This window comes from Triturus cristatus, chromosome 9, assembly GCF_964204655.1.
Source record: "Triturus cristatus chromosome 9, aTriCri1.1, whole genome shotgun sequence".
Classification (NCBI taxonomy): Eukaryota; Metazoa; Chordata; class Amphibia; order Caudata; family Salamandridae; genus Triturus; species Triturus cristatus.
Window position 1 is genome coordinate 327,323,476 of NC_140592.1, and position 25,927 is coordinate 327,349,402.

Genomic DNA, 25,927 nt, shown 5'->3' on the forward strand with positions numbered 1-25,927 from the left:
TTTAAAAAAGAAACTTTTCAGTTTCATTTTATAAGGGCAGGCAGTGGTCTCTGCTCTTAAAAAATATTTTTGCACACACTCACAAGGTGGAAGCGGTCCCCTGGTGACCCCTTCCCGTTTGCGAGGGGTTTACCACCTACTTGAAGTAGGTGGTAACCTGAGAGTGTTTTGCGACCGCAGATGAGGTCGCAAAACAATTGTACATGGCATTGAAACGCCCCTTCCTAATAGCTAGAGACGCATTCGCTATTTTGCGAGTCTGAGACTCGCAAAATTGCGTTTGTACATGCCTGGACCCTTTTTTGCGGTCGCAAACGAGCCGATCTACCGTTTGAGCCCGCAAAAAAAGGGTCGTACATCTGGCCCTAGATTTTCTTGGAATTTTTTCAGGGTACCTTATAATTCTAGGACTGTCTCTTAATTTTGAATGAACCCCAATCCGTGATTGAACATGATACTTTCTAGTTTTATGCAAATCTGTGTTTTTTTCAGTTGGGTAGTTTTTGTTAGTGCTCACCGCCCCTCGTTGAGGTAGAGCCTCATCCCATGATGTGTATGACTAAGAAACCGTCTGTCAGTTTACATAATACTTCATAGTATTGATTGTGGTCTTCACAGGTAGATGCTGAGGGACTTCTGAAGCTGACCCGAAAGATTAATGCTGAGGCTGCGGAAGAAGTCCGTCAGGACCCATTGAATGAGAAGTTGGTGCAGACGTTCGCCTATGTGTGCGCTGGAGACCTGAGCCCTATCAACGCTTTTATTGGTGGGGTGGCCGCCCAGGAGGTGATGAAGGTAAGGATTTATGTTTTTCACTACATTTGTCTCCTACTTTCTAGAAATAGTTTGTTAGTAAGATGTGATTCCATAATATGTGGGCCCTATGCAGCATTTTCTGCGGCTCCCTTTAGGGATTTGCTCTTATCTGCGGTCCTTCTAACAATTCTCACCATCTGCTCTTTTTTGTCTCTTAAAAAGACCCCTGTAAGCCCTTTCTTGCCTTAGGTCTCTACTTATTTGCCAAACTTTCTTCTGCTCCACCCATGTCCCTGTCCAGTCTCCCTCCTGGCTTGCACTTACAGCTTCCTGTTTTTTACTTCAACCCTCTGCCAGACTTCTGTTTGCTCTTCTAGTCTTATTCCGAAAAGAAGGAGGGGGGGGCAGGAGTGCTTATAGGTCCAGCATCTGTGCTCCTATGGGGGGGGGGGGGTCAGATCTATCAACAAAGGGCTTACAGTTCCTTATGGATGAGAAAAGAGAGAATATGTCGTTGGTTAGCAACTAGACAATAGGACAGGGGGGTCCGCTTCCTTAGGAACAGGAGCCCTGTAACACCCAGATGGGTGTTGTGCTTCATCAAACGGCATGCTCCTCATCAGGTTGGCGCTGTATAGGTTGACCTTTTGAGCTATCAGAGATCATTGCCTCTTTTGATAGCACCATGTTTTTAATTAGATAGGTAGAATCACCTATTAAAAAATTATTGTGAGGACAACTTAATTTATTTTAACATGCACCACGACGAACACATACACTCCTCTACAGCAATCTACACAAGCGGCTCTACACACACACTTGACATACGGCATTTGAACAAAAGATCTCCGATAAAAAGCCCTCTTGTGGGTGCCCATCTGACTCTGCAGTGCCGGCCCGACGAGGAGCATGTCCTATGATTAAGCATGATACCCATCTGGGTGTGTGAGAGCTCCTGTTCCTAAGGAAGCAGACCCCTGTCCGGTTCCTTAGTTGCTGATCAACCACATAGTCTCTCTTTTCTCACCTATAAGGAACTGCATACCCTTTGTTGTTAGACTGGCTCTTCTAATCTGTCAAAACTCAATCCCACCCATCCAACACCTCTGCCTGTCATTCCTCCATTCCCTGTCTACTCTTCTGTTCGCTTTGCACTTCATTATAAAAACTTACTTCCCTACCCACTCTGCTCCCGATCATTTTCCTGTTCCACACCCACTGCCATCATAACTAAATTCTGGGTATCAGAGAACTGTGGAGCTTAGAGTTATTTTTCAGGAAGTCCATCAGTTAAGACCAGGTTTTTAAATATTTTGTCCTGAATTCCACAAGTTCCACAAGTGATCAGTCATTCTCTTTTTTCTTTTATTTGAAAATCTTTTTACTGAATTTTGTCATAAACACCAATATGTAAAAACTGTACATAATACAACTAAACTTACTGGGCCCCTGTTATGTAAAGGGCACACTTTCCTTGTTTGTGCCTGGAACACCTTAAAACAGGTGCGCCGGCCACAAACAGGGACAGTGCACCCTATTACATGGAATGTGCTGCCCCCAGGGCAGCCGCAAACTCGTGCTTCCCTGGGGGCAGCAAATTCATGTGAAAAACAGAACGGCTGCTCTGAAGCCGCCCTGTGTTTCTTTGTGCAGGCGGCGATCCGCCTGCACTTTTAAAGGGGATTAGCGATCCCCTTGCAGACGGGTGCAGTGACTGGCTGCACCCGCCTGCAAGGGGATGTCTGGCGGTCCATAGAACCCCCTTTACCCACTCCAGAGGGTGGGCTGCTATCAGGGGGCGCATTGACCGCTTCAGGTTGTACCCAAGCCCATTCACATTCCAGGAGAGGACTCTATGGGAAGTGACCCAGCTACGTGTTAAGAACTCATCCTTGCCAATGTCTGTGTGTGATCTGAAGGACCCCTATTTCCCTCATCTACCTCCTTTGCACCATAGCAATTAAACCCACCGCAGCTCCCTTCAACTGTACCCCCCATCCCTTCCACTTCATGCTGCGGGTATGAAATTGCCGACCCCCCTCGGTCAAAGCGCCTTCCGCCCTCCCCAACTGTAGGTACTGCTGACCACCAAGTCCAGTAAGTGCAATCCGTGGCTGGCGCACTGGTTCAGTTCCATCTGGAATAAGTCCATCCTGCCCCATCCTCAGCCTTGACCCCCACACCTCCAGGAGTTCCATCGGCACCTCTTCATTGGGCAGCCCATCAGGTGACCCCTTCCACAATAAGGGCTGACCCTCGGAAGATCCACCCCCTACTGATCACCACTGGAACTAGCCAACCCATCCTTTGAAGGTCCCTTCGATTCACAGAGGGCTGCTTGAGGCCACAGTGTAGATCCTTGACCACCTTGTCGAACTCCTTATTTTCCTATTACCTGGTGGGGGGGGTCACCCTCGACCCCCGATACAGACTTCACCTCGGCCACTGAGTCTGCTATTCGGGGGATCCCTCGCCAACTCGGTCCTGTGGAATCGGGTGATCTTGACTCTCCAACCAGCCCCACACCTCCATCGCCTCCGTAAAGAACTAAACCACAGTGCGAACCTCTGCCCGTAGACTGGCCAGAAATAATAAGGCGTAATTGAAGTTGAGCTGGCACAAAAGACTCCCATTAATATTGGACTGCTGTTGTGTAGTCTGGAAAAATGTTAACCGGGTTATTGGCAGCCAGCAGAGCTGATGAGCACTTGCCAGTTGCAGGATATGGTCCCGTTCCCTTAAAATATTTACGTGGGCCACTATGTGCATGGGGGCACTGCAGGCAATACATGCCAGCCACGGCTCCGCAACGCCACACAAGGGCCCTTCTTTACCCCGCCGGCTCTCCCCAGTAACTGGCAGCGGCCTTCTGAAGGCCACGGCCCAACTACCTGTTCCGACCTCCACTACGCATTGGCACCAGCCTGCAACTGACCAGAAAAGCACGGCACCAAAGGGGTGCACAGGCCCCGCAGCTCCTCAACAGTGCCCCCGCTCCCCCTGATCATCAGGCAGTGATGGGGAACAGGGCTGCGGCAGATGAAGCAGGATCCTGGCACCAGCGGGCAGGCAGGCAGCAGCAGACCCCGGGACTATGCGTCTGACTCTATTGCCACCGTGACTACACCCCTATTCAGTCATTCTTGCACGCTGAGGCAGATCATTGCATAGGGAGCAAGCTTGAGAAAATAAATGGTGTCCTCCAGCTCTGGCTCCCTTTGTATTGGGAACAGGTAGAACTTTCTTGTTGCATGATCTAGAGAATTGCCAGAAATGTATTTCTGATGGTTAGAATTTTGAATTTTAACTTCATTACTACTGGGAGCCAGTGTAATCTTCTGAGTTGGGCATGACTTGCTCTTTGCTCATTGGACACTGTACCGGCAGCAGAATTCTAAAGTACCGGCAGCCTTCTGAAAATCTTTCGTAGTGCCTATTATAAGCCAATTGAAATAGACAAGTTTGGAGCCAACCTTTGCTCTGGAGCTGTGGTTGTTCAGCCTTTTTCCATCAGTAAAAGTCAAATTTTCCTTAACAACGTCAGATGATAGTTTGACACTACAGTATTCACATGGTGTTGCAAGGATAAGGGTTGGTCTAAAATTACACCTCGGTTCTTAACGTAATCTTTTAGATTTGGTAGGTCCTAGTATCTGTTGGACCTTAAGCATAGCCGCTGTTTACGTGATCACGCACCCCACCTTCCACTCTGCATGCGAGCTTGAGATTACGTGCTTGCTCTCCCTTTTCCCTTCATCTGGGTTGGAACGTCTCCTAGTGATTTTCCATGTGATCCTCTTCGCTCCTTACTGGACACGGTTCATAGATTCCCACTTCTTTTTGTGGTGAAGACCTACACCCCCTGTGTGTGCAAGGTGCCGTTGTTTCTTTCCTTTGCACCTACAACCAGCAGGCGACATGTGCCCACACCACAGGTAAGACACTCTTATGTACCAAGCAAAGAAGAGAGATGCAGGAACCTGGAGAGGAAGGAGAAACAAAAAGCCTGAAGAAAACAAAATGCATGTGGTAAAACGTTAAAACGATTATGTTCCTAGGTGCATTAATAATGACAATAATGCCTGAAAAAACATGTGTAATAATGTTCAAGTGGGATTCTACCACAAAAAACATAGCTTGTCAGCCCTCTCTTTGCTCTTAAGTAATAGGCAGTTTCCGTACATATGAAAGCATAAACAAAAATTTAAAAAAATAGAGATAGTGTAAACTTCTACAGAAATAAACTATACAGTTGGTACAAAATGGAAGTAAGAAAACAGTCCATGTAGAGATTAGTGGGGAACTGGGACGATGCATGCAAAGATTGTCTTCCATTCCTTTTTGTTCATTTTTCATCTGGGAGAGTCTTTCCAACCCACGGTCATGCCTTCCTCACACCACGTCGACCACATTCTAGTCCTTACTCTGCATTGTCTCTTTCCACCCCTCTTTCTATTTCCCTTCTCACTCACTTTTCCTCTCACTCACTTTTCCACTAACTCACTTTCCTTCTCATTCATTTTCTCCCACTCCTTTCTCGCTCCTTTACCCCACTCTGTTTCTTCTATCTCCCCTTCTTGTCTTTCTATGTCTCTTTCTTTCTTGCCCTCTCCTATGTCTCTCTCTCTCTCTCTCTCTCTCTCAGCATCAGGCTGTTCCCCTCCTAACATCTCCTAACAGGCTCCTTTGATGCCCCACCTTCCTCTAACCTTTTTGTTATTCACTTCTACTTTTTTCTTTTCCCATTCACTGCCCATTCCGCTCTCCTTCATCACCCCTATCTTCCTTGTCTTCCCCTTGGTCACTAAACTCTGCATTTTATCGCCTTCACTCTGTCTTTCCCCTTTTTCTCTTCAGTATACCCCTCTGATTTCTTTTTTTGGGCCTTTTTCTCTTTCTGTCTTCCTCGTTCGCTCTCCCTCCTTCTCTCTCTCGCATACCACCTCTCATGCTCCATCTCACTCCTCAGGCATGCTCCGGCAAGTTTACACCGCTGAAGCAGTGGATGTACTACGACAGCCTGGAGTGCTTGCCTGAGGACACTGTGCTGACCGAAGAAGCCTGCGCCCCTGTGAGTATTGATCGATGCTATGCTATTGCTTATTACTAGGGCGGGAAGCTTATACTGCAACAAGGCCGACTCAAAATACTGGAACTCACTTTGAATCCCTAGAGTAGGGGCAGTAGCCACATAATTGTTGTCTTACCATCTGTTTGTGGTGGTCCACTCAGGTCACAGAAGAAGACAGCAGTGCCAGTGTGCTCTAAATAGAAGAGTCTTGATCGTGACCATCTAATTTGGTTCATTTTTATTATTTTGAGCCATTGGTATCACACTTACACCTTATGACACCTGTTTTAAGTCACTTGTGGGAAAGTAGGGGAGGCTGAACTGTGTTACTGGTGTTGAGGTTACCACTCTGACAATGTGAAGAGCCAGAAGTGAGCCATGGTGTGAACTCAGGATGTGTGAGGGCCAAAGGCAGTCTGAAACAGGCAGAATTTCAGTCCATCAGTGAAGTTGGAAAAACCTTTGGTTCGAGGCATATGAGCTGCAGATCACACACTGAGGATAAGATCGCCATCTGGTGTTGGGCTCGGATGATTGCAGGTTGTTGTTGTCTTCGGAAGAAGCCTTTGGTCACGAGATTGGTGACTCCTCCCCTGGACAACAGTGCGCATGGGCATCCACTCCATCGTCAGATTGTTTTTTTCCGCCATTGGGTTCGGATGAACTTTTTTTCCGCTCCAGCAGAAAACTTCCAGCAATCAAATTAACTCTTCAATCCATCGACGTCGAAATCAACTCGGACCGGTTCCAGAAGCGGCTGATGGACAGGACACCCTTTAAAAAATGCCCCCAGTGTGGAGCGAAGTTCCCCCACAGTGATCACCACGAGGTTTGTAACCTCTGCCTGTCGCCGGAACACAACGAATCGAACTGTCCAGCTTGTGCCGCTTTCCGTTCCAAGAAGACCCTCCGGGACCGAAGAGCTCGACGCCATATTATGGCCAAACCAGCTCCAGAACCGGAGGACATCTTTGCTCAGGATGTTCCTGTAGATGACACCGAAGATCTCGAGATCGTGTCCGAGGCCGACGATTCCGATGACCTCATCACTCCAGGGCAGCGTGTGAGTACCACCCCCCCTGCCCCATCCAAAAAGACATTGGTCAAGACTCCGCCAGCTGGGCCCAGTCGCGACCGAAAATCCTCTTCAGAAGCCCCGCCCTCGGGCCCGGCTCCGAAGACATCTAAGCCTGTAGGTGGCTCGGGCTCGAGCAAACCTCATGTTATTGTACCTATAACACCTTCGGCACCGAAAACTCCACTGTCGGCACCGAAACAGGCTTCAAGACCGAAATCTCCTTCGGCACCAAAACGTTCCTCGGCACTGAAGTCTCCACCGGCACCGAAACGTTCTTCCACATCGATGCCTAAAAGTCCCTTGGCACCGAAGTTTCCATCGGCACCGAAAACTCCATCGGCACCGAAAACTCCATCGGCACCGAAAACTCCATCGGCACCGAAAACTCCATCAGCACCGAAGATTCCATCGGCGCCGAAAACTCCATCGGCGCCAAAAACTCCGTCGGCACCGAAACATCCATCGGCACCGAAAACTCCGTCCACACCGAAAAAAGTTCATAAAGATCCGAAATGGCCATCGCCACCACCACTTTCGGAGCCGGATGAACTTTTTCGCCCAGATCCTACTCAAAAGCGGATCTACATCAATCCCAAAACCGGACATGTGACTGCAGTCCCATACAAGAAACGGAAGCTGGACATCACACCACCTCCAGCTCCCATACGGAAGAAGGACTGTGCTACTTCACCACTTCGTCCTTCCTCTCCTGTGTTACCTCCTAACCCATCCCCCCTCCTCCTCCTCCTTCTCCTTTACCTTTACCATCTCCCTCTCATTCACCTCCTCCACAGGATGATAATGATGATTTAGGGGGAGGGGCGGACCCTGATTTATTTAATGATCCTCTTGATCCAAACGACCCTTTTACGTTCCCAGACACAGCACCAGTAGATGACTGGTCTTATCCAATGCCTGACATGCCTGACCCCACTACCTACCCTTCCAAGCCCTCCCCTCCTGATGACCATTTGGGGTTTGGCCAACTAATAAATAGGGCAGCAACATTCCATGGCGTCACAATGCACACGTACGCCCTTGAAGAGGACTTTCTCCTCGATACTTTCGAGCAGTCACAAAAAACTGTTCACATACTGCCCATGATTAAAGGGGTTATAAAGCATGCCAATGAAGTCTTTAAAGACCCTGTTAGAGCTAGGGTTCTCAACCCCCGCATCGAAAAAAAATACAGACCAGCCCCGCAGGACCCTGCATACATTAAAGCCCAGCTCCCTTTAGACTCCTTGGTCGTATCAAATGCCAGGAAGCGTGTTAACTCACAGACAACTGGAGAAACGCCTCCCCCGGACAAGGAGTCTAAGCTTTTAGAGGCCTCAGGCAAACGAGTCGCCGCACAGGCGGCGAACCACTGGCGTATTGCCAATACCCAGGCCCTGTTAGCCCGGTATGATAGGGCGCATTATGACCAACTTGAGGACCTTATGCAACATCTGCCTGAGCCCTTTAAATCCCAGGCTACTGACCTCATTCAAGAAGGCAAATTAATATCTAATGCCTCCATTAAATGCGCCTTAGATGCGGCAGACACTGCTTCTAGGGTGGTCAATACCAGCGTCTTACTCAGACGACATGCCTGGCTCCGTATTTCCGGTTTTAAACCGGAGGTTCAAACCACAATTCTAGCTCAACCTTTCAACCAAGAGCAGCTATTTGGCCCTGCAGTGGACACTGCATTAGAAAAAATGAAGAAAGATAATGAGACTGCCAAATCTATGGGAGCACTTCAGTCTCCTCAAACACAGGGTTCCTTTCGTCGCTCCTTTTATAGAGGAGCCTCCAAAAATGTGGGAACTGAGACCACGTCCACCTTTAAAAATTCTGGACAAACATCCCCTAACAGAGGATATTTTCGAGGGGGTTATAGGGGAAACAATAACAAAGGTCGAGGGCGGGGCAACAACAACAACAACACCCGCACCTCCCCAGCCACTAAACAGTGACTTGCCACCACTCCCCCCAGACCATTCCACTCCGGTCGGGGGCGGCTCCAACAATTCCTACCTGTCTGGACTTCCATCACCACAGACAGGTGGGTAAGACAAATTATCCAGTCTGGCTACTGCCTCGAACTAATACAATCCCCCCCAAACATACCACCCAAACAACGTCCAATGTCCTCACATCATCTCTCTCTCCTCAAACAAGAAGTTCAATCCCTGTTACAAAAACATGCGATAGAACCAGTCCCTCTTCAACATCAGGGAACAGGAGTACATTCCCTATACTTCCTCATTCCCAAAAAGGACAAAACGTTAAGGCCCATACTGGATCTCAGACTACTAAACCAGTATATACAATCAGATCATTTTCATATGACCACACTCCAACAAGTCCTCCCACTATTACAACAGGGAGACTTCCTTGCCACATTGGACCTCAAGGACGCGTACTTTCACATCCCTATGCATCCCGCTCACAGAAAATATCTACAATTTGTAGTAGATGGGCAACACTATCAATTTACAGTTCTCCCATTCGGAGTCACAACAGCACCCAGAGTGTTCACCAAGTGCTTAGCAGTCGTGGCAGCGCACCTCAGAAGACAACAGATCCATGTCTTCCCCTATCTGGACGATTGGCTCATAAAAGCCAATACTCACCAAAAATGCGTTCTCAATCAATCAATCAATCAATGACACTTGTAGAGCGCGCTACATACCCGTAGGGTCTCAAGGCGCTGGGGGGGGGGGGGGGGGTGCCGCTACTGCTCGAACAGCCAGGTCTTCAGCTTCTTCCTGAAGGAGAGGTGGTCTTGGGTCAGGCGCAGGTCGGGGGGGAGGGAGTTCCAGGTCTTGGCGGCCAGGTAGGAGAAGGACCTTCCTCCTCATCGCACTATTCAAACCCTCCACAACTTGGGATTCACTATCAACTACCCCAAATCCCATCTACAGCCTTCCCACTTACATCAGTATCTAGGAGCAACCATAGATACATCCAAAGCCATAGCTTATCCCAGCACTGCCAGGATAGCCAGTATACAAAATCTCATCTCTCAATTTCAAACTCATCCATCTCTTCCAGCAAGAGTGTTCATGCAGCTCCTAGGCATGATGGCGTCATGCATCTCCATAGTCCCACACGCACGACTTCAAATGCGTCCCTTACAGGAATGTCTAGCACAACAGTGGAACCAAGCTCACGGACAACTTACCGATCTGGTGTTGGTGGACAGTCGCTCACTTCGCTCACTGAAATGGTGGAACACCATCAACCTGTCCAAAGGGCGGCCGTTCTTAGAGCCTCTTCCACAAGTTGTGCTGACTACCGACGCATCTCTCACGGGGTGGGGAGCCCACCTCCTTCAACATACCACTCAGGGCAGATGGACCAGTCAGCAAAAACTGCTCCACATCAATCACCTAGAACTCTTAGCAGTGTTCCTGGCACTAAAATCCTTTCAGGTACACCTAAAGAACAAAACTGTCCTCATACGCACAGACAACATGACGACAATGTATTATATACAGAAGCAAGGGGGGACACATTCTCTCCAACTGTCCCAACTGGCACAGCAAATCTGGAGATGGGCAATTCCCCAAAACATCTACCTGTTAGCAGAACATCTCCCAGGAATCCACAACCAGGTGGCCGACCTCCTAAGTCGCCACACGCAGCAAATCCACGAATGGGAATTACACCCCAAGGTTCTACTCCCATTCTTCCAAAAATGGGGACAACCAGACATAGACCTGTTCGCCACTCCCGAAAACACAAAATGCCCAACCTTCGCCGCCAGGTTTCCACACCCACAGTCGAAGGGCAATGCCCTATGGATGAACTGGTCAGGCAGATTTGCATACGCTTTTCCGCCTCTCCCACTCGTTCCATTTGTGGTACGCAAACTGAAACAACAGTCGCTAACACTAATTCTGGTAGCTCCCACTTGGGCACGTCAACCGTGGTTCACCACACTTCTGGAACTATCTTTAGTTCCACATCAAAGGCTACACCTCTCCCCAGATCTATTAACCCAGAACCATGGAGAAATCAGACACCCAGATCCTCAAACACTGAACCTAGCGATCTGGCTCCTGAAGTCTTAGAGTTCGGGTACCTCAACCTCCCTCCAGACTGTATGAATATCATAAAGGAAGCCAGACGACCTACTACTAGAGCATGTTATGCCGCAAAATGGAAACGATTTGCCATCTACTGCGCTAATAATGATATATATCCATTAGATGCTTCCATCCAAAACATCATTTGCTATCTACTACACTTTCAAAGATGCAATCTAGCGTATTCCTCTATACGTTTACACCTAGCAGCCTTGGCAGCCTACTTGCAAAATAGGCAACACCTGTCCCTCTTTAAGGTACCAGCCATCAAAGCGTTTATGGAAGGGTCTGAAAAGAATTCTTCCCCCAAGATTACCACCTTCCCCAGTGTGGAATCTCAATGTTGTTCTAACAAGACTTATGGGTCCCCCATTTGAACCTATGCACAAATGTGAATTACAGTTCCTAACATGGAAGGTAGCTTTCCTTATCGCAATCACTTCCCTACGAAGAGTAAGTGAAATACAAGCCCTTACGCTAGAGGAACCTTTCTTACAACTACACCGTAACAAAGTAGTTCTTAGGACAAACCCTAAATTTCTTCCAAAAGTGATTTCCCCTTTCCACCTTAACCAATCAGTAGAGCTACCGGTCTTTTTCCCTAACCCAGACTCCGTAGCTGAAAGGGCCCTGCATACCTTAGATGTCAAAAGAGCCTTGCTTTATTACATCGACAGGACAAAACCTTTTCGAAAAACAAAACAACTCTTTGTTGCTTTCGCACCACCACATAAAGGCAATCCCATTTCCAAATCCGGTATAGCCCGGTGGATAGTTAAGTGCATCCAAATATGCTACCAAAAGGCTAAACGTACACTTACAGTTCCCCCTAGGGCGCACTCCACGCGTAAAATAGGGGCTTCTATGGCCTTCTTAGGTAACATTCCCTTAGAAGACATTTGCAAGGCAGCCACGTGGTCTACCACGCATACCTTCACTAAACACTACTGTGTTGATGTGCAAGCCAAACAACAGGCCTCAGTGGGCCAGGCTGTCCTAAAAACTTTATTTCAAACTGCTGCAACGGATACAGGTGACCACCGCTAAGGGGAAGCACTGCTATATAATCTATCCTCAGTGTGTGATCTGCAGCTCATATGCCTCGAACGGAATATGCTACTTACCAGTATGCATCTGTTCTTGGCATGTAGAGCTGCAGAGTCACACACGCCCACCCGCCTCCCCGGGACCTGTATCTGTTCCAGCATTTGTCTTACTTAGACATTACACATGGACATCCTTTCTTTTCATTCCTATACACTCCATCTTTTCCCATCATGGCGAAAAAACAATCTGACGATGGAGTGGATGCCCATGCGCACTGTTGTCCAGGGGAGGAGTCACCAATCTCGTGACCAAAGGCTTCTTCCGAAGACAACAACAACCTGCAATCATCCGAGCCCAACACCAGATGGCGATCTTATCCTCAGTGTGTGACTCTGCAGCTCTACATGCCAAGAACAGATGCATACTGGTAAGTAGCATATTCCTTTCTTAGGTGTAGGCGGAGTGAGTTTCAAATGCTTGAGACTTGAAAGTAGACAATCTTCCTGCCAGAACTGCCTGTGTCTGGCAGGTTGGATGGTAAACAGGCTCATTGATGCCATTTTTAGGCATTTAGTCAACTTGTGTTTTGGGAGGATCTTGTCTGAGTTGTGAGTGGAGTTACCGAAAGGCGTGGTTTCACCTGGTTCCACTACTTTATCGTTAACCAGCTCAGGGCTTTCAGTGCTGAGTGGTGTAATCAGAGTGGTCCAGGTTAAGGATGAGTGCTGTAGTATCATTCTGAGCTTTTTGTCAGTAGCCAGATGTAGATACCATTGCAAATGTCCAGTTGGAGTGTAGCCACCAACAGGACCAGTGCTATCCAGGGTGGAAGGTCTAGCAAGGGGGGGGGTAATCCCTTTAGTAGTTGTAGATGGTGGAAGATGCTTTAGATTACCTCTTTGAAGTGGGGCCTCAAGGCCAGCTCAAAATCAGATAAAAATCCCTTGGTTTCACATGTTTTGCATTGGATAAGGGTGGACCCAATTGATGTGGGACTTCTTAAACAGTCCACATACCCAATTCCTTTTTTTTTATTAAGCAGAAGTAGAAACATCATACAGAAGGCAGGAAAGGCAAATATACCTAGTATAGAGCAATTACAAATAGAAGAAATAAAGTGGCTTGGTGCAAAGTGTAAATTTGGAGTAGAGCAAACTAGCAGCATTGCCAGTTTTTCACCCAAGAGAGCATCAAGAAAAATTCATCATACCTCTGTTGATGCTAGGATGCAGCTGTATCTACATGGACCTCCCAGTATCAGGCAAGCAAAGAAATATACAGTCCGAGACAGGAAAAAAGTGACACAAGTGCAAAGTGCGCCCAAATAATGCCGCCTAACAGCGTTCATGGTAGCAGCATCCACCGTTTTTATCCACAAAATCAAATAGAAAAATCCATAATACATCAATAAATACTAAAGTGCAGGTATGCCTACATGGAACTCCCCATAACATACAAGTAAAGAAAAATACAGTCAGATACAGCAAAAAGCGACATTAATGCTCAGGCCACTACAGAGCATGTGGTGGAGGGTTGTTGTCATGAGTAGTTCTCATTTATATCGAATTGAGTGACTAGTGAGAGGCTATATCATGGGGGAGTTAAAACCTTGGCTTTGATCTTTCTCACTGTCTGTGTTTCAATTTCACATCTGGCAGAACCCATAGGCGGGGTCATCCATTTCTTTTAGACTGACAAGCAAAGAGATGAAAAGGCACTACCCCAGTGGGGCCTCATTTTTCTGCCACCTCCTTCTGGGGCACAGCCCACCACTTTTTGTGGCATCCTACACAGTAGTGGCGGGTGTCTGATAAAAATGATGATGCAGTAACAAACAAACAAAAATAAACGCTTGTCCCAAAAAATGGATTGAAATATGGTCTAAATGGAATGTGTATCGGGGGGGGACTGTGCGAACCCCCATCTATCCCTTCACCCGAGGAGCATTGTATGGTGTAAATTTTCACTGCATGCCTGGTAAATTTGCACGCTATGATGACGGCAATGTGCTGATGCCTCTAAAGAACGGAAGCTATTATAATGTACGATACATGTCTCTGTAATGCATGACTCTGTTGTTTAAGTTCAATAAACCGATTTAAAAAAAATAAAAATAAAAAAAAACGCTTACCTGACACTCTGAGCTCTTCTCCTCACTGCTCTTCTGCTCCTCTGGGCACAGGCTCCCAGGCTCCCCTGCGGTCAATCCTGACGCTGCTCTCATCATGAGAGCAGCGCTGAAATTTGGCGGTGCGCACTGGTTTTGTGCTCCATTGGGAGCTGGGAGCCTGTTCCTGCTGGTCTCTCCACCCCACTAGGCAGATGAGTTGGAGAGAAGTCAGTGCGCATGACGGTTTGGCCATTCAAAGATGGCCGGCCAAACCGTCATGTGCACTGACAGTAGTGCCTAACACCCCCTCCCCCTGCTGCCGTGCTGTGGCCCCGCCCACCAGACTCGGACAGACGAAAAAATAAAATAATCATCATTTTATTTTTCGTTTGCCTCTGCGGGAGGGGGGCAACGCTCCTCCTCCCTAGCGGAAGAGCCACCACTTGTCCTTAATGTGTTTTCTGGCATGAAGCTAGAAGTACTCCTGTGGGTCATGTCTAGTATGAAACTTTTGTTTTAGAGGCTATTGAAGCTTTCATTTTTCTCATATCAGTCCATGGAAAGAGAATTCCCGGGTGAATTATTTTTTTTATAAGACATCATTTTGCATAACATTGGTGGTCCCTGTTAAGCCACAGCTATGGGTACAGTGCCCAGAGCCACTCAAAACCTGTGATGACTATAATAGTCTGTCTTATGACTCCTGCCACCCTAAAGGTACAGAAGATGTCTTCGTTCCGGCTTCCATGCCTAACAACACGACTGATGTGTTTTCAACGGGGTTAATTTGTTGACGGTCTACTGTATTGAATGGACATATTGTAATAGTTTTTAAATCTGAAGTCACTCAAGTTACTCTACCCATGACCTTTTCACCCGACAGCTTCAGTGTCGTTATGATGGACAGATTGCTGTGTTTGGACGTGACTTCCAGGAAAAGCTCGGGAAACAGAGGTACTTTCTGGTGAGTAAGGGGTTTTATTTCGGCAACTATGAGTTATGGGGGAGTGGTTTCAGGGATATTAGTGACGAGATAGAAGATGCAAAGCACTGCATAAATAGAAAGTACGCGATGACAGACACTGTTGTAAAAGGCAAATTGCCACCAACAATAGTGCCTGAGCACTGCGATTATTTACTGAGCCACTGTTGATTCTAATACTTCAAGATCACAGGGGTATGCAGTTCCTAGTAAGTACGGATTTGTCTGCTTAGGTCAGTTAAGTTCCACAGAGTCTGCAGGGAGAATTACTCTGTGAGAACAAAAGGCCTCACACACCTGGATAGGTGCCATGCTTCATCATTGGGCTTTTGCTCCACATCGGGCCGGCGCTGCAATGCATACCCATGTGATCTTGATTAGCTAATCGGAGCAGGTACGCAGGACTTTTATTCGCTCCGAGTCCCTCCCTCTTGATATATAGATTCCAATACATCACCTGCGTATAGTGGCCCATCCAATGATTGATTTAGCATAATTATTGATGCAGCTTAAATAAGTAGCCAAATGCATGCATGTCTACAAAATGTGTGACACCTTGTAACGTTTCTTTAAGTCTACTGCTCAGCCTAGGATTGCTGGCTTCCTACCTTACACCTGATGTGACTTTATCTATGTAAATAGAGCTAAGAGATTCCTCTTTACTACTGGTATGCACAGTGCAAGTGATGCTTTCTTATATAAAGTATAGGATTCCAGTCAGGATATCTTCAGTTTAGATTAGAAGGATAATTAGATTAGAGACACCTTATTTTTTTTTACATTTTCTATACTAATATTGTACAATTTTTGGGTTGGTGCAAACTCTTCGTCCACATAAACACAAATTTTAGAGTTTGAGTTCTTCAATTTTTGTGATCCCTATATTGAGGTTGGACAGAGATAAAAATTGCTAAAGAACTGACTTGTGTGCATTAGTGTCATTTGCACATATGTTAACATAAAAATGTATACAGTAACAATGTTTTTGTGAAGGCCCATTGACATTTGGTTCCCACATTAAGACCTCTCAATTCTTATCTTGTAGTGTTCTGTCTTATTGTTCCTTGTAGTACCTTGTGTCCCAATAAGCTGTATCAAAAAATATATTGACTAAATCAAAGCTGCGCTAGATCAGAATTTTATACGCTTGAGGATTAAGGTGCCTTGAACACCTAGGCCATTTTTTTAAAAAATGACAGCCTCCATTATGTCTTTTATATTTCCCACTGAGCAGAATCATAATCTAGATTATTTACGTTATTTGTGATTGTTGTCTCTTGATATGGTCATTCTTGTAAATTAATATTACACAATGGCTTGTTTATAGGCAAGCAGTAACAGGACATATGCCAAACAAAATGTCCCATGCACTTCCAATGGTGGCTCCTTCATCGGGTTGTTGGGCCATTAGGAATCCCTTTATAGGATCCCGAGGCTGGAATAAATGGCATTCTTTCTGTCAGGGACACCGATGGAAACATGGTGCTCAAGACAGGAAAATTCCTCAAATGTCCTCAATGTGCTTGGAGAAAGATTACATCATGTGAGGAGCGTTAATTATTGTATTCGCTATAGCGGGCACCTACTTTCGAAGTCGTGTTCCAGGAATAACCCAGGAGAGAACATGTCTGCCATGCTATGATGGCGCCATGGACCACTTTACCTCGAAATGGTTCCATGTGTGTACACAGAAGTTTTTTCAGGTGACAACTGTCAGCCTTAGTACAGATATCTATAAATTAGGTGGCTGTGGGGCAAAGCATTTTGACTTGAGTCTAAGGTATAGGTTTTTGGTCTATGTTTTAGGTCTAAAAATGTTCTTACACATTTTACAGCTGTGTGTGTAGTGCGGTGATTCTCAAATCGAAGCTTTATTCAAAATATACTACTTCTTTCCCATCTGGAGCCATTGACCTTTCTGTTCACATTTCAAATGTTTCATATTTTTGCAAAATTGAATCTTTCATTGATTATTTTCTTAAAAAGCTTCCTTGATTTCAGCATGAGTAAAAGCTTTTTCAGATCTAAAAAACATAGACATTTTCTCTCACCTTTCTCAAAATAGTTCCTAGACTAGGCGACATCGTCATCAGTAGAAAAACACATTTTTAGTTTTTAAAGAATCCCATGTTACACAAAGGACACATGGTCATCTGCTTGAAAACTGTATACGAAGTTACAGAGAACTTTTGAATAATGTATGCTTGCTTTCCAGGTCGGTGCCGGTGCTATTGGTTGCGAGCTGCTGAAAAATTTTGCCTTGATGGGCCTGGCCGCCGGCAAGGGAGGGAACATCACTGTAACAGACATGGATTCCATTGAGCGGTCCAACTTGAATCGACAATTTTTATTCCGCGCCAGTGACGTCTCAGTAAGTGCCATGCTTGCTTGCTGTTTCTTATTTGTAATATGAAACCAGCAAACTAGGTTCCCCTGCCTAGGCATACCTGCTCATCATGACCCAAGAGATTTGATAGAGGATGGTGCCCCTGAAAGTCCAGAATGGCCGTTTGAGTGTGAGTAATATGTTGCAGGTTGTCTTGTCATAGCAGCCTTTTAACGGTACTAGAGAGTCTGGAAAGACACCCCTGTATTTTTATGGTCTGGCTTGACAGCAGCGCTGTTGCCAGACAGTTATGTGAGCATCACTAGAGAAGGGCTTTGGCTCCTCCCACATGTGTGGTAGTCAGGTGAACATGCTTTGATTGGGCAGAAGTTGTATGCTTCCACAAAAAAGTGCTTGTCCCCCCACCACTGTTGTGATCATTTTGTTCATTTGTCCAGCAGCCTGAGTTTGAACTTTCAGAGACGCACACATGAATGACATTGTAATGCTATTAAAGTGTCTTAGATATGGAGATAAGTTATGATGTTTTTCTCTGACAGCAGCACAGATGGGCAGAGGGCAGTCGTTAACTTACATGGATGTTTAGATCAGAGTTGACAGTGCCTCTGCCACTTGACCATTTAACCTACACCAATAGTATTCTGCAGTGTGTTGCTTCCATGAAGATACATACCCATTCCCATGCTATTCACTTGTAAAGTTGCACATTACCATACAGTATTTATTTAAAGCCAGACCTATTGGCATTGCCAGTGCTTGTTGAGCATTGGTATCTCTGCATACCTGGGTCCTCCTTGGCTTCCAGGACCTTTGATAAATACTGTGTAGTTATTACATTTCTGCTTGCTATATTTTAACAAGCCACTTGATGTCACTGCTGCACCGTTTGCACTACCTTCGTATAATATTAAAAGCCTTGTTTAGGATTGATTTGATGGACATCGCGCACTGGAAGTTCACGACAGCATAGACCTGGAATCCAAAGCAAAATATAATGTCAAATGTTTTAAAATATTTTAGCTTTTTTCTGCTCATAGGTTTATATTTTCTAATCATTCCGGAGTTCTCAATATCAGTTAAGATTTAAAATCGTGTAAATCCTTTTCATTTAACACAAAGGCATTTATTCCTCGGCCTCCATTTCATAAGGACCGCGAATCCAGATTTGGGAGGGGGGGGGGACGACTGCAAGCAGTGGGATTATAACTAGGGCGAAAAGATTCCACGTTATCCCTACATGAATCTCGTCAGGTAAAAACCTGGCAGAGCTTCTGTGGGGATTATTATTTTTTTGTGTGCATCTTTTATATAGCGCGCACTCGACCCGAAGGTATTGGAGCGCTGTACATGACACCGTATTTACATTACATATTTAGGCACGGGGAGATTAAGTGATTTGCCCAGAATCACAGGATGTGGACGCGACCCCGAGACTCGATCCCTGGTTTCCAGCACCAAAGTCGGCAGTCTAGTCAATATCGTGAATTTTGCAGCTCTAATTGGCAAAAGCATGCAGAATTGCCACTGCCAAACACCCACTCTGAGGTGTGAAGCTCAGAATGGACACGTGATGCCGTGGTACAGGAAGGTGTTCTAAATACCACACCCTGCTCATTCGGTAATTAACCGATGTTTTATTAGTTTCTAAAACATCATGGCGTTGGGAATGTAAATGTAAATAAATGTAAATGTAAATGTCAAGGTACTTATAGAGCATACTGTCACCAGACGGCCACCTTGCAGTGTCGCCTTTTGCGGTTTCCTGGCGCTGATACTCATACCGCTGTGGAACCCCTCCTGGCTTTCCCTGTGAAGGGTCCACTCCTGGGCACCCCCAGGGTGAAGCCAGGCATCCTTAGCGCTGTTGGGGCCGGTGTGGAGGCTAAGCAAGCTATTGCCCAGAGTTGCAGCGTGGAGCCCGTGATTAGAATAGGCACCGAGGTGAGAATAGACAGGTCCGAGGAAATTGAGCCTGAGCCCCGCCGAGGCGGGAATCGAACCCTGGTTCCTGGCCAGAACTCTGCTTCAGGGTCTGCCGCTCTAACCATTGAGCCACACTCCTCCACAAGGCTCCTTAGTTGAAAGGAATTAATGGGTGGCAATGAGGTATTGGGAAATACCAGTAGTACCCAACGGTCGAACTGCATTAAAAAAAAGTAAGGCAACCTGATGCTGTGCACAATGGAGTCGGTGCGAGTAAGCGTGGGTGCGGAGTCAAAGGCGTGGCAAAAAAATATATATATATATTCTGTAACTTTTTTCAGTCTTTCCCCTTCAGATATGTACATATAAAATAACACACAGTTTAAATGTAAAATAAATGCAAATTAAGTTAATCAGTGGGAAATGCACTATCGTACTTATAAAACCTCTATTAGTTAATGGACTCCAGAGGACTGTCTTAATAACCAGAGGGCCATAGAATTGAAACCTGGTTGCAGCAGTGGAGAATAGTTAGGGGCGTAACACAGGCCCCTGCAGCGTTACGCCCCTTTAAAAAGCACACAATCAGTAGCGGCCCGTGGTGGGAGTGCTGCTGGGCACTGACGTGGGGCGGGGGAGGGGCAGGGTGGGGGGTAGTAAACTACGGATTATGGCTGATTAGAGGTAAGAAAACATATAAATAAATAAAACGAATTTTGTTGCGCGCGCTGCATCGCCAAAAGCGATGCAGCGCACACAACTAAATTCGTTTTATTTATTTATATGTTTACTTGCCTCTAATCAGCCATAATCCGTAGTTTACTACCCCCCACCCTGCCCCTCCCCCGCCCCACGTCAGCGCCCAGCAGCACTCCCACCACGGGCCGCTACAGCACACAATTCATAGCTTAGCTGGCAGCTCCTTTCCAAAACCATTAAAAAATAATAAATCTGTGTCATCAGGAAGTGTCAAGTGTTTCCATCAATTAAAGCCAATACGGGCTTCCGAGCTCCCTTTACATTTTCAGATTGACCCTTTGTGCACATTTACATTTCTTTAAGGCACCCTGTCAAAAAGGCCTGTTTAGCTGTCTGTCCGCCTTCGGCTTCACAACACAAGAGACTCCCTGCCTTATACTTCAGCTGAAGCTTTTCAGCTCTCGTACTGTATCAACAAAAGATGGATGGAATGCTGAATGAATCAAACATTCAACCCCAGTCAAGAGATCTGGGTTAAATCCATCGTTATTTTGCTCACTACGCTACCTCAGTTAGGACCCAGCTTTTGCAAATCAGTCTTGACCCTGCTTCTCATGGGAACAGTCCAGCATGAATTGCCAAGCCGGTTCCTCCCTGGACCGGAAACATGCCTCCTGGGACCGGTTTTTGGGTAACACTCATCATCAGCCAGGCTAGCTTGAATCCAGTGGCATAGCGAGCAAGGGACCCACATCTGGGCATACTCATCCCCTTAGGGCGAAAAGTGCTGCATTAACAAATGATGGATGGAATGCTGAATAAATCAAACATTCACCCCCAGTCAAGTGATCTGGGTTAAATCCATTATTCTTTTGCTCACTACGCCACCTCAGATTGGACCGAGCTCAATGCAAATCAGCCTTGACCCTGATCCTTATGGGAACCGTCCAGATCGAACTGCCAAGCCGGGTCCTCCCTGGACCCGAAACAAGCATCCTGGGACCGGTTTGGGGTAACACCCCACATCCGCCAGGTTAGCTTGTTCTTTTTGCATTTGTCACCCCGAGTGGGACGAGAATGCCCAGATGTGTGTACCATGCTGTTCATGCCCCTGGAGTCAAGCTAGCCTGGCTGATGAGGGGTGATAACTTGAAACCGGTCCAAGGATGCTTGTTTCTGGTCCAGGGAGGACCTGGCCTGGCAGTTCTGGCTGGAATGTTCCCATGGGGAGCAGGGTCAAGACAAAGCCTGGGCGGAGTTGGCGGAGTGCCACTATGCAGAGTTCCACGGAGTTGGTAAAAACTCAGTGGAACTCCGCTCCCCTCCAACCTCCCTATTTTAATTCTAACAAAAAAAAAAGCACTTACCTGCTGTGGCGTCTCCGGGCTGCCCTCCTCGCCGTGGTCTCTACCGCCTCCTCATCCTCGCGTCCTCGTAAACCCCTACGTTGTACTTCTTGCACACGCAACGAAGAGGAGGGCAGCCCGGAGACGCCACAGCAGGTAAGTGCTTTTTTTTGTTATAATTAAATTAGGGAGTGTGGAGGGGCCGGCTAACTCTGCTCCGCTGCGGAGTCGGAGTTTTGCCTGAACTCCGCTTTCTCAACGGAGCGCGGGTAGGTAAAACACCGGAAACTCCGCTGGCAAGACTGATTTGCATATGGCTGGGTTTAAACTGGAATTGCATGGGGAGCAAAAAAACAATGCATTTAGGCCCAGTTCTCTGTACTAGGGTGAATATTTGACATTGTTCTACATTCTGTCCATCAATTGTCTCTTTTCAGGTCTCGTCTGGTGTTGCAGCGCACATGCGCTGCTCGCTGTGCGAGGGTTCTTGGAATCAATATACTTTAAGAAGTTGAGTTTCGGCTCCGACCGTAATTTCCATTGGGATGCATCTTATTGCATCATTGGTTATGCTAAACAGTGTCTTATGATTGTAACGGAGGCTTTTTAGTCCCTCCTGGTTACCACCCTGTTCTCTTTTGGCCCCACCAACCCGGACTGGATCTTTTACTGGTGGCGTGATACAGTGTGTTTTATAATTACTGTCGGTACTTGCGTGTGGGCTGTGCATTTACAGTACTTGCATGTGGGTTGTGTGCCTAGTATTGGGTTACGTTTAGCTAATAATAAATTGGGTGATTTTGTTTTTACTTTAATTCAAAGCGCGATAGATGAACTCATGCACTAGGTCGCTCTAGGGCTCTGGACTATGCTCCGAAGCAGCACCGCATTGCCTGCCCCGCTTGACCCTCCTTGAGTCTGCTCCTCTCCGCTCGCGGGAGCTGGGTGAGTTTTTTAAAACTTTAATTCAAAGAGCGATATATGCACTTTTTTTAACTTTAATTCAAAGCGCAATAGATGCTCTAGGGCTGTTAACTAAGCTCCGAAGCTGCACCGCGTTGCCTGCCCGGCTCGACCCCCCCTTGAGTCGGCTCCTCTCCACTCGCCGGAGCTGGGTGATTTTTTTTTGAACTTTAATTCAAAGCGCGGTGCCCACATCAGGGACACCGCGCTCTTGTTTATTTGTATTATTTTTGTAACTTTAAGCCTAGCGCTTAGCTGCTGCACACCCCCCCTCCCCCCCCACCCAGAGGTGGACTGCCTCCTGCTCCAGACTGCAGAGATACCGACATCTGGTATGAACCAGTGGCCCGTGCCCCAGCGAGTCTGTCCGTCAGAATAATTAATTTGCCGCGCAAGTAGCTTTCACTTTTGCCTCATGAGTAGGTGGGTTTTGAAAACTGCATTTACCTATCCCCGTGATAAACATGAGCAGTTAAAGATGGCCGTTGGATTGGCAAAGGCAATGGAGCAAACTAAACGTCCTCGTTGATGATAGGAGTCCTTCTTCAGTGTTTAAAGCGTGAGCGAGAGGATGAGAGAGAGAAAAAGAGATTCATAACGAGAGGGTCAGACCAGGCAGCACGGATCAATTCTGATCAATTGCTAGAAATGTGTATCTTATCACACCCCAGGGGTACCTACAGCAGTGTATTTCTGTGTTGCCTCCTAACAACAGTTGGTCCTTTCTCCATTTCCATGGTTTCTGAGTGTTCAAAGGAGGAAGAAGGGTCAAAGTATTGAAGAGCTGAAGCCTCTCACCCATTGGGCTATACAAGGGTCTGTGCGTTTGCATTGGTAGTGTTTTTTGGGTAACTCTGTTCCGCAGTTATGGCTAAGGTACTGATTGCTTCCCAGTTGAACAGAAGTGCATCGCTCCTTCTGCCTGTGGCCCCTGCTGCTCCTGCTCTGTGCCAGCTTAAGTGGTACAGCAGCCAGGCAGACCCAGAATACCTGTGCAGAAGTATTGTGTCCACTATGCACTACCAGAAAAGCCTGCCAAGGTAAGAACATTCACTGTGGTGTCTTCCTAAAAATAGGAAAATGCGATTGTAGTAGTGTTTTTATTTATTAACATGCCGTTCGTGAGCAGTTCAACTGTGCTTTAGTAGCTCTTTAATCATATCTAATTCGTCCACGTTTTATTAGTTTTTTACTTAATAAAGTGACATCACCAATCTTATATTAATCTGTTTTGTATGTTCGCTAAGCATGCAGATCAACTTCATGTAGAGAGCAGTGCAGAGACTTGTAGGTGAAAGGTGAAAATGGGAAAGAGCTAGTGCAAACCTGTATAACTTGTCCACAGTATAACTTGCGCTTGGGGCAATACCCTCCCGCTACTGTTCTACTCCTCTCTCCTTCCCTATGCCTCATACTGCTCTCCACACTTTACTTCTTTCAAAATCATGCTGTCCTTCTCCCTCATACTGCTCTCCTCACTCCCCTTTCTTCTGCCTCATGCTACTTTCCTCCTCACTATTCTTCACTATTCTTCATTAACCCTCATGCTGTTCTTCTCCTCACTCTCCTTCACAAGTCCTAAACACTGCTCTTCTACTCCTAACACTATGCTTTAAACTACAACATAGCTAACAATTACAATGCAAACCGCATTAAGCCACAACATATCACATACATACACTCAATAAGACATAGCTAAAATACAATACCATTAGCAAAGCAAATGGCTCTAACTTCAACAAAGGCGAGACCTATTGCATTCCAATGCTTGTTGTAATCGAGCCATCCTGGCGGCTATGCCAGCTTGAAACATCTACAAATGAGGGGAGATAAAGTCTCGACCTGATGTGAGCTTCCCATTAGGACGTAATGTGAACAGATGAATACATTTAATTGAACCGCGAATGGCTTCAGCACATTGTGACAGAGTTAGTATTTTTGAAGAACAAATCTGCAAGAATAGAACGGAAATTCACATTACTCTGAATACTAAATAATTGTGAATCACACTGGAAATACGCTGATACCGAAGGAAAATCTGCACTTTTTCTATTTACCGCTAGATGGCAACCTCATCATGTTATTGTAAGGTATAATTTCAGCCTTACTCCGTGTCTTTAAATTCCCGGGGTTGCTTAAATTACATAGCGGATTTTTCAAGAATAAACAGATTGTGAGACCTGTCTTTCACATGAGCACTTTTTTTTTTCTACTAGGCACAGGGAGATTTCGTGATTTGCAAAGAATCACAGGCTGTTGAGCCCAGTCCAAGACTAGAACCCGGTTTTCTCCAAAGTTGCCTCCTATGCCCGTTTGGGGCATCTGAACAGGAGGCCTCAACAGGAACATAGTTGTTTGCTTTGGTATTTATATAGCACAAACCGACGTGGGCAGTAACCGATGCTCTATAGTCTATAATACATCTTTGAAATAGAGTTATTTTACATATATTTACATACAGGAAGGTTAAGTGATTTGGCGGGAATCAAGCTAATTCCAGCAATGGACCAAGGGCAGGATTCGAACCCTGGTCTGTAGGTTGAAAGCTGGTAGGCCACCATACCACATCTCCTCAGATGGAAGGTATTGGAAGTGCGTGTGTGGGCAGGAGGTGCCTGGTTTATTCTCAGAATGAATGCCATGTAAAGAGAAGGTACCACCTTTCGGTCATTTTCTACCATAGATGGGGCTTGGGGTAAGGATGGATTGCTCCCATTTATAATTATTGGATATACTTTAATTTTGTTTGTATATCTTAAAATTCTGGCAAGGCTCAGTCCCTCCAAGAACCATCGCTGGACAACACTGCTGAGAACTGACCTTGGCAGCCTTTGGTACAACTTCTGCAAATGACTTGAGAGGCCGAGGCAATGTCAGGTCCACGCAAAGACTGCAGTATATGTGGTTTATATCCAAGGCCTCTCGAATTACTTGGCAGGGAGGCTCAAATTATGCGGCAAGAAAAGGCAATTATGCAGTGTAATGCAGCACATTTTGGGATACTATTACTTTATTATTTTGGCATTTTTATTATGCTTGTTAACACTGTCTTGGGCATAGGTTTTGCCTCATGACTACCAGTTTAACACACAAAGATCGCATTTAGCAACAGAAATGTGGCCAGTAAACCTTTGTGAAGGGCCTTGCACTGTGAGCAACACACATTCCCACTTTTTAGTAACTTTTAATCCGTATGAGCTAGAAACTATTTTTTTTTTTTTAATTAAAATCTGCAGATTATGCCCCAGATGATAGATGATGTGGCAAATCCATAATTCAGCGGGAAAAGCTGCAGCTGCAAAACCACATAGTTCCAGTGCCCTGTTTATATCCCACCACTGGGTCAGCTGCTGCCATGCCATACAGTTCTCTTTATTGTGTATAATTCATGGCATCTGGTTCCATGTGCATTGATCATGCAATGTCATGCACGCTAACTAGTGTTTGCACATTTTAGAACAATCTCGGGCACGAAAATAGTCCGGTGTCAGGTACACTTGTGGTAAAAGTCTTATACACGGCTGGC

At 46.2% G+C, this 25,927-nt stretch overlaps 1 protein-coding gene across 2 annotated transcripts in view; it reads left to right on the forward strand.

The window, feature by feature from the left end:
- Positions 1-25,927, forward strand: part of LOC146797862 (ubiquitin-like modifier-activating enzyme 1) — a 1,073,449-nt gene that overhangs the window by 147,199 nt on the left and 900,323 nt on the right. For both annotated transcript variants that reach the window (XM_085625059.1, XM_085625060.1), the window contains exons 10-13: positions 619-795; positions 5,726-5,827; positions 15,025-15,105; positions 17,339-17,494. In XM_085625059.1, the coding sequence (XP_085481185.1) occupies positions 619-795; positions 5,726-5,827; positions 15,025-15,105; positions 17,339-17,494 (516 nt within the window). The remainder of the gene's footprint in view (positions 1-618; positions 796-5,725; positions 5,828-15,024; positions 15,106-17,338; positions 17,495-25,927) is intronic.